The 9,654-nt window shown below is 38.1% G+C and overlaps 1 protein-coding gene across 1 annotated transcript; it reads right to left on the bottom strand.

Moving 5' to 3' along the window:
* Positions 15-1,864, bottom strand: LOC107622864 (GDSL esterase/lipase At5g45670). The gene is made up of 5 exons (XM_016324919.2): positions 1,580-1,864; positions 1,376-1,500; positions 1,048-1,293; positions 604-850; positions 15-527 (listed from the first exon to the last, which is right to left on the bottom strand). Exons 1-5 carry the CDS (start codon positions 1,821-1,823, stop codon positions 244-246), a joined length of 1,146 nt encoding a protein of 381 aa, XP_016180405.1. The 5' UTR covers positions 1,824-1,864; the 3' UTR covers positions 15-243.

The following is a 9,654-nucleotide window of genomic DNA, read 5'->3' as shown; positions in this document are numbered from 1 at the left end:
CATGTATATCAGTATATATATAAATTAACGGTTATTTTTATTCAATCACTACACAAGGTACATACTCTCTCACATTTATTTATTTATATATAAAAACACCGCTTATACGAGATATAGTAGCTAATAAACAAGCTACTCTAATCTCCCGTCTCCACAATTTAACTTGTCCATTTATTCTCCTCGATTAACACTAATAACGATTCATCGGATCATATAAGTACCTTATTTTTTTATTATTTAATTTTAAAGGGCACTAGTAGTAGTGAGGTGTGTTTTGAAGTGGTGTGGAAATTCCGGTAGCATGATATTGACTTGTTGGTCAACAAGTTGCTTGATATCCATAGGGTGCACGAATGATGGATTGGTAGCAGCATACGAATTTATTGCATTTATTTGATTCCATGCTTCTGTGGGATGGAAATCATCCCAAAACACGTACTCTTTCCTATTATTGCATGGTTCTTCATTTTCAATACACTCTCCACTCCACCCCGTAACACAGCAACCAACTGTTGAAACCGTAAAGCCTACAGATATACGTACAAAACATGAGTCCATACAGTATTTTATACAAAAAAGAACACGTATTATAATATTACGTACCAGGTGCATTGGTATTTGCAATGGCAACTGCTGTAGAGTCTATAAAGATGGATTTGGAATAAGGAGAGAGGTTGAAATTGAGAGTATCCACCAGTGATACTAGCTTGCTATTGAAAATGGACACTGCTTCATTTCCCTCTTCATAACAAGATCCGTTTGTTCCAAAAGTTCTGATGGAATTTGGAGTGCAACCTACAAGGCCCAACCCAACTATCACCAACTTTCTTGCTCCAACATCAATCAGATCCTACACCAAACAAACAATAATAATTAATCAGCAGAGAACTATAACAATGACCCTTAGCTCAAGTGGCATATGCTCTTTTTTTTTATCATGAGGCTTGAACAGGTCTTGAGTTCAAGCCTCATGTAGTGCAAACTTGATCAATTCTATAAGATATAACATAGCATATAAATTAAAGTAGAGTTGGTTTGAATGAATACCAGTAAATTGTGTTCTAAGTGTTGAATGAGAAGTTGTGCATATTGATGAGGGGTATAGATTTGGCTTGTTGGGTACAATTGTGACAGGAAATAATTGTTTATGTAATCATTGTTGCCAATGTTCACATAATACAAGCATTTGCTAAGATATTCCTGAGCTTTGTTCATACTTCCGAGTGTGCTGGCGATTCTGGAAACAATTACTCTGTGATGTGCTATCTGTAGTCCTAGACTGACCACAGCACCCTACCACCCAATGTATATATAGTTACTAAACTATATGTTATATTTAAGTTGAAGAAATAATAAAAGAAAAGAAATTAATTACTGTATGAGAGCCACTCTCCACAAGAATTCCAGCAGCACCAGATGCATAGTTAACACCTTTAAGAATGTCATAGCCACTTGTGTTTGCAAAGGGTGGGATGAATTCCTCAAATCCCAGTTGCTGACCTGAAATAATAATTTATTAATTAGTTAATGAATATTACTAATTGAAGTTTAAAGAGAAGAGAAGTGTTAGTATTGTTACTAATTATGTCAATTGTGGTTAGGCCATTGGTGAATCTTCCGGTTGGGCCAAAAGGGAAGTCAATGCCATATGGTTTGAAATTGGCTTTGGCAACGGTTGCAAGATCGTTGTTGTTTCCACTATCAGAAAGTGAGTCACCGAAGATGAAAAGGCATGGCACTTGGGGTGCTCCCTTCACAAATACCACCATAAGAAGATGCAAAACCAACCACAGGATCTTCTTCCTTTCACATGCCATTGCCATGTCTCTTAGTTACACACAATACCAACATTAAATGTGTATTTATAGGAGAGGGAGTGTTCATCATAGTGCCGAGCCAATCACAATGAGAAAAGTGTGTATCCATTATTATAATATTACTTAGAGGAATGTTAGGGGAGAGCAATTTTGGTATTTTGTAATCATCAATTAGTCATTAATAGTGTTTTTAATGGTGTGAAATTACATCTAATGGTGGGAGATGACTCACTTTTATTTTGATGGTTAAGTGCTGGCCAGAAAACACAAAAGTTGCTGTTGATATATAAATAATATTTTTATGGTAATATTCATAATAGAGTAGTGGGGCCTAAACAGAGAAACACACCATGTCCAAGTGATTGAAGCTATATAGTAATATTTGTTAGTATTAAAATAGTTATTTAGAAGAAGGGAGAAATACTAAATTTAAAATGTACCATTTTAATGTATAATCTAAAAATAAAAGTATTGATATCTTTACTTCTAATATGTATGTTTTTTCAATGTCCTATGAACCTATATATCTCACTCTCTAGTCCACCATCTTATCCTCTTGTTCCAAAGGCAGCTTAACAAGTTTTGTGGTCTATTGTACTGGTCTGTTTCCCTGAGACCAACGATAAATTATGTCGGTACCATTAAATGCAGAGCTAAATGTTAAAAGTGACAACTAATGTTATTTTTTTTATTTTTTTCCATAAAAAATTATGTTTGCAAAATAAAGTGTATATATGAATAATTATATATAAATGGCTAAATATGTTACAGGCTTTTTATTGAATTTTGAATTTGTCATAGACTTATAATGCCATGTTAAAATATTATATATCTAAAAAAATTAAATAAAAAAAATATATTGTAGATGGGATATTGCTCTGAAAGGAGAGAAATATAATAAATACTATACCATAATATCTATGGAAAGAGAGAACACCATAATAAGTTCAACTCAAACCACTTAAGGCAGGGAGTTATTAACTTGAACAACATCGTATATACCAACTTCGTTATTCATTGTCATTAGAAATGAAACGTAATGGGATGAGAGAGATAGCCAGATAGGAATGTACTATATGATAATGATAATTGGATCAGATCGTTCAGTTCAACTAAATTAACTATTAAACTGGTTTAATTCATGAAAAAATCTATTAAATTGGTAAAATTAATTGAGTGAGAGATGAGAGAGAGAGAGTGAGAGTGGGAAACACTGAGTGAGGTAGAGCTAGGAATTTATCGGTAAAGGATCCTGGGATTTGGAATCGAGAAGAGTATCAACCTTTGGAAAATGATTCTTTTACCGTTTTTGTCAATAATCTATCACAAGATATTTCGAAAAAAGAAAGAACTTTATCACTTGTTCCATTGGACAGGACGAATCAATGACATTTATCTTGCTTGAAAGATCAAAAATGGGAAGGTTCTTTTGTTTGCGTTTGTTCGCTATACAACGAAATGGGGGGCTGTGAAGGCTATATCAGAAATGCATCAAACGTGCATAAGGGGGAAGATAATCTACATAAGTGAGGCTAAGTATAGAAGGCCAATGGAATGGAAGAACACTGAGCTACGTAAGGGAGACATTGCAAGATCTGTTGAAGAAAGTAGGCATCCTCAGAGAGAGAAAGGTCTTACAAGAGTGGAAGAAACAAAGAAGGATACTTCTGTCAAGGACCCGCATGAGAATGGTTGGACGAAGAAGATTGAAGTCCCAATAGCAAAAGAGAATTTCGATTAGCTGCTGAGGAGCTTGGTCGGAGGAACGATGACGGCTATTGATTTCAAATCGTTAGAGAAAGCAATCAGCAAGAATTTTCCTCAGATTGTTGAAGTCAGAGAACTTGGAACATATAAAGCCTTATTAGTCTTTGATTCTGTGAAGAACGCAGAGGAAGCGTATACCTTCAAAATGAATAGCTTTTTGCAATTCTTTCATAGCGTTTGGCGATGGGAGGAATCAGAACGCAGTGAGACTAGAAGAGTCTGTTAGAATGTTATGGAGTGCCCCTACATGTTTGGTCAGTGGGTACATTCAATACGATAGGCGGTCTATGGGGGGAAGTAGTAAAATGTCATGAAATGACAAAGTCCGCCTTATCTTTCAGTGTTGGTCGAGTGTTAATTGACACTTGTGTGTTTGATATAATTAAGGAATGGGTGCATATCACTGTGGGCACTAGTGGCTTTGATGTCTTTGTAAAGGAGGTGGGATGTGAGATATATGGAAAAAAAATGCTTGACGGAAGATGCAATCGTCAGGCCAACGTGTGGAAGCTCTAGTTCACATGGTGGTGGAATGGTGGCCATGGCGGCGGTGTGGGATCCGGCGGCTGAGCTAATCATGACACGGGCTAACGACAATGATGTAGATAAGGGCAGAATGGTAACATCATATATTTTTTTGAACGAATGCAATCAAGAGCATTTAAATCCGTATCAATTGCAATTGATAACGGATTCGTTCAGAATTAAAGAAATTAATGGGGAGGCTGATTGTGAGAATTTTGATGATTGTGCGAAGATTGAGTCAGAAAGAACGGTTACACAGGTTTGTTTTGATAAAGGAAGTGGGTCCAAGAATTTTGAAGACAAGATCAAAGGACGGGAAGAGAAGGGTGTGGGTTTTGCAAATAACAAGGCCCAAAACGAATGTTATAATTCAAAGCTCCTTCTGGGCCATCAATTTGGTGGGCCTCCATATCATGACCAATTAGGTCTGCCCACTCAACAAGATTGTGCCAAGGAAGCTGGGCCGATTCGAAGGCTGCTCATGGGATCCGATTCTAGGCAGGCGGGCCCCTCTGCTGTGAATGATGAGCAACGCTGCACGAGTGGAGCGCTCCAACTCTCACATGCTCCTGTTTACGCCGCTGCCAGGGACTATGAGTCACGTTCTTGTGCGCTGCGAGGTGGCGTGATGCATGGTCAAGGCTTGCACGGCTTGGAAGCGCCAGATGGAAGCCAAGCATGGGGCGGCTGTAGTATAATGGAGAAGAGCTTGGTAGCGCCGAACATGGTGAAAGGGTACAACCAAGGGCTGGAGGAGGAGGAGTTGGCTGAAGGAAGAATGGACCGGACAAACCAGAGGGGCCAAATATTGCAATTGAAAGAGAGGGAGAACGATGTGGTAGTAGTACAGGTGAAGACAAAGCTGTGAAACATGATAACGTCAAAGAACGGGTTACTAAGGATGTTGGATCCGAAACAGGAGCAGAAGTCATAAATCAAATTGTTGACCAAAGGTTTACGGAGGAAGAACAGATGGCCGAAAATAAGGAAACATGGAAGTTAGCTGTGGAATCTGGTGCGATTTTTTATGATGAACAGGAAGACATTATGGCGATTTTACAAAGCCAAAATGAGGACCTTGCGGCAAAGAAAAGGATGGCAAAACAGAAAGAGAAAGCTAGGAGGAGCAGGCCCAAACAACATAACAAGGTGTGTAAAAATTCGTTTAAATGATTTATAGTTGCTGGAATGTTAGAGGACTAAGAGGAAATGGGAAGTTAAGTATGGTGAAAGAGTTGAAGAAAAATTATAGATTAAATATGTTAGGGTTGATTGAAACTAAGAGGGAGGTAATGACTAAGTTTGATGTAGTACGTTTGTGGGGTTGGGACTATGTAGAATCAGTAGGTGCGTCTGGCGACCTATTGTTAATGTGGGATGACTTGTTGTTTAAACGGTCGAACTGCTATAAAGGGGATGGTTGGCTATGCGTTGAAGGTTTGTTGACAAAAAATGACTTGAACTGTGCATTCTGCTTGGTGTATGGAGCACATACGCGAAGGGAGAAACTGATGATGTGGGAGGAGTTAAGCTACATTGTGAGCTTATGTCAATCAAGATCCGTTTTATTTCATGGGGACTTCAACGAGATACTAAGGTTGGAGGAAAGGAAAGGCGCTGTTAGTTTGCCGGCTATGGCGGAAGATTTTAAGGAATGGGTGCTAGATTTACAGTTAGTGAATTTACCGTTAACTGATCGGCAGTTCACATAGTTTTGAGGTTGTTCTTGTAGCCGCATTGATAGGATTCTGGTTAGTATGGAGTGGCTTGAGGAGTTTCTAGATACTTGATTGAAAGGGGGACCAAGAGGTCTATCGGATCATTGTCCGTTGATTCTAGAAGATACAAGATTGAGTGCGGGTCCAAGACCTTTTCGAAGCTTGGATTCCTGGTTTACACATGAAGGGTTTCCGAGAATGGTGAAGGATGAGTGGCGGAATTTGGGTGAGGCTCAGTTCACTAATAAGTTGCAGGCCTTGACGATACTGCTGAGGAGATGGCATAAGGAAAATTTTGGCGGCATGGATGACAGGATAAAGAAGTTCGAGGAGGAGATTAAGAAGATTGATGATATGGTTAGTGCTGGTAGCTATGACGGAACAGTGGAGGCCAGACGGAAGGCTCTTGTGACTTGTTACGCGAAGTGGTATGCCAGAAAGGAGATCCATTGGAAGTAGATGTCTCGCTCTCAACATGCTAGAGATATGGACAAGAACACTAGATACTTCCATAACCTGGCGTCGGCTAGAAGGAGGAACAACAAAATCGATTATCTAGTAATTAATGGCAGATTAGTGAGGAACCAGGCCAGAATAAAACTTGCTATTACAGGATTTTATAAAGATCTGTATCGGCATGAATTTGCTCCTATGATTGAGATCCGGGATGGGTTGGTAAAACAGATTGATGACGACGATGCAGCATTGTTAGAGGTGATGCCATCACCGGAAGAGATACGAGAGGCAATTTGGAATTGTGAGTCCAGCAAAGTGCCAGGTAGTGATGGATACAATATGAACTTCATAAAGAAATGTTGGGATGAGATTGGTCAAGAATTTATTATAGCTGTGTTGGGATTCTTCCAAAGTGCAAAGCTACTAACGGACGTGAATATAACATGGGTAGCATTAGCTCCAAAATTTGTGGGAGCAAAGGAAATCAAAGACCTAAGGCCGATTAGTATGGTTGGGTGTGTCTATAAGGTGATATCCAAAGTACTGGTGAGACGGATGCGTCCAGTGATGCCAGGCTTAGTAGGAGAGACTCAGTATGCGTTTGTAAAAGATCGCAAAATACACGATGGTGCTCTCATTGCTTGTGAGACGGTCCATTGGCTGAAATTGCGCAAGAAGCAGACGGCAATTATCAAATTGGACTTTCAGAAAGCGTACGACAGTGTGAGATGGAGTTTTGTGGATATTGTGCTACAGTAGATGAGTTTTGGTCTTAGATGGAGGACTTGGGTGAAGGAATGTGTGACTACAGCGTCTATGTCAGTGTTGATTAATGGGTCACCATCCAAGCCGTTCAAGATGGAGAGAGGTCTTGGACAAGGAGATCTTCTTTCTCCTTTTCTGTTCGTTCTTGTCGTGGACGTCTTGCACAGGATGGTGGGTAAGGCAGTCAGGAATGGCCGCATTTCTCCATTGTTGGTGGGGAGTGACAACATAGAGTTGTCGCATCTCCAATTTACATATGACACCATATTATTTTGCCTACAGGAAACGAAGACGCTAGTGAACTATAAGAGACTTCTGCTGGGATGTGCTGAAGGAATGGGTGGCAAATATATTTAGTTTGTTGGGATGTGCTGAAGCTACTCTACCTATCAGATACTTGGGAATTCCTCTAGGTACAAATCCTCGGCTGGTGAAAACTTGGAAACCAATCATTGATAAGGTGGAAGATAAGCTGAGCCTATGGAAAGCGAAGTCTCTCAACAAAGTTGGTAAGTTGGTTCTCATAAAGTCTGTTCTCAATAGCTTGCCAGTATACTACTTAAGCTTGTATAAAATGGCAAAGGCGGTTGCAGAAAAGATTATAGGGTTACAAAGAAGGTTTTTATGGAGTAAAGATGATGGGAGTAATGGTATACCTCTTGTGAAATGAGAATTGGTGCAAGCTCCGAAAAATTTGGGCAGTTTAGGGGTGGGGATGCTTTAATCAGAAATGTATCGCTTCTCTTCAAGTGGTGGTGGCGCTTTTCGAAGGAAGATTTCCCGTTGTGGAAGAAGGTGATTTGTTCTTGTAATTAGCTGAACCCATCTGTAATGTTGTCAAAACAGCCTTTACCATCAAGAGGTGGCCCGTGAAAAGATATTTGCCAACTTAATATTAGAGAACAAGAGGTAAGAGATATGATGATAAGTAGTTTGTCTATGGAGTTGGGAAATGGCAGACGTATTAGATTCTGGCAGGATGATTGGTTATAAGGTGGCTCTTTGAAAGGTAGTTTTTCAAGACTCTTCTCTGTTTCAAATCAACAAGGATCTGTCATAGGAGACTGTGGGTTTTGGGATGGGTTAGAGTGGATATGAAACTTTCAGTGGAGGAGAAAATTATTCCAATGGGAGCTAGAGTTACTCAATCAACTCCATGACAGATTACGACTAGTCAGACTAGCATCTGATAGAGAGGATACAATTATATGAAAATTTAACAGGACAGGTATTTTTTCTACTATTTCCTTTATGCAGATGCTGCAGAAAGAGACTCTTTCGAAGGACATCACAAGCTATAGCTTCACTAATACCATATGGAGAGGATTGGTCCCTCCAAGAGTCGAACTGTTTGCATGGTTCGTCTTAGTAGGCAAAGTCAACACTAAAGAGAGACTGAGTAGACTAGGAATTATACATTATAGTGATAATATTTATGTTTTGTGTAAAAATGATATAGAATTTGTGCATCATCTGTTTCTTGGCTGTGAGTTTACATGGCATGTGTGGTGCGCGAGGTTGACAAGTGCTGATAGAGCTTGAACAATTCCAGGGACGGTCAAAGAGCTGTTTGAGAGTTGGACTGAAATGCCTGGTGGTAACTCTGAGCAAAAGAAGTGGTTGGTAGGATTCTTTGCAGTTGTCTGGAACATTTGGCTCGAACGGAATCGCAGAATTTTCCAGAACTCTGTGACAGGAGTTGATGCTATTAAGAATAGATCATTTTTGAGTTATAGGGAATGGTGCGGGGTTGATCCGTTTGGTTATTGATGGCAATGACGGAGATGACAACAGATTAGATTCTTTATACCGTGTTTATGTTCTTGTTTTTGTTATTGTCTTCATTTCCTATTTGCTCCACTTTAGTGTGTTAAACTTTTTTTGTTCAAAAAAAATATATTTTACATATAATTATATTATTTTATGATATTTAATTTATCTTTTAATTAAACTTTTAATTCTTTAATTTTATCGATTTAATAACCATTAGATTTTTATAATCTTAAAACTTACTTTTAGCTTGACCACATATTGATGTCGGAGATTCTTAGTCCACACATATTTATATTTGGTATTTATTTATTGGGGAGTGCTAGTGGAACAATGAAAATTTTGAATAACATAAACAACCACCAATCAAATGAAAATACACTACACTCTAATTTAATACTACTAATTAAATTTATTTTTTTTAACCTTATTAATTCACATTGTTTACACATTGTTCAAAAATCATGTTAGTTACCTATACTTTTCCTTATTTATTTAACAGTTAGTAACAACGTACACCGATTCATTATTTTAGTAACATTATGTTTCAATTATTGTGTCTCTATAAAAAACAAAATGAATTTATCGGATAATAATATAGCAACCAATGTATACTTTCTACTTACATATATAGAGAGATCAGAATTGGAGTCATTTGATATAAATTTCAGTTTTTTTTTCTTTTTATTTTTTTAATCTCTCTCACGTAATATTAAAGAATAGGTAATATTTTTCTTTTAAAAAATAAAAAGGCAATCCATTAAGTGATTTTGGTATCTAATTTGTCCTTCATATGGATAGTGTAAAAAAAAGGTAAGTTTTCTTTTGTTCACAGT

Source organism: Arachis ipaensis, chromosome B10, assembly GCF_000816755.2.
Source record: "Arachis ipaensis cultivar K30076 chromosome B10, Araip1.1, whole genome shotgun sequence".
Classification (NCBI taxonomy): Eukaryota; Viridiplantae; Streptophyta; class Magnoliopsida; order Fabales; family Fabaceae; genus Arachis; species Arachis ipaensis.
This window is presented reverse-complemented; position numbering and strand designations above follow the sequence as displayed.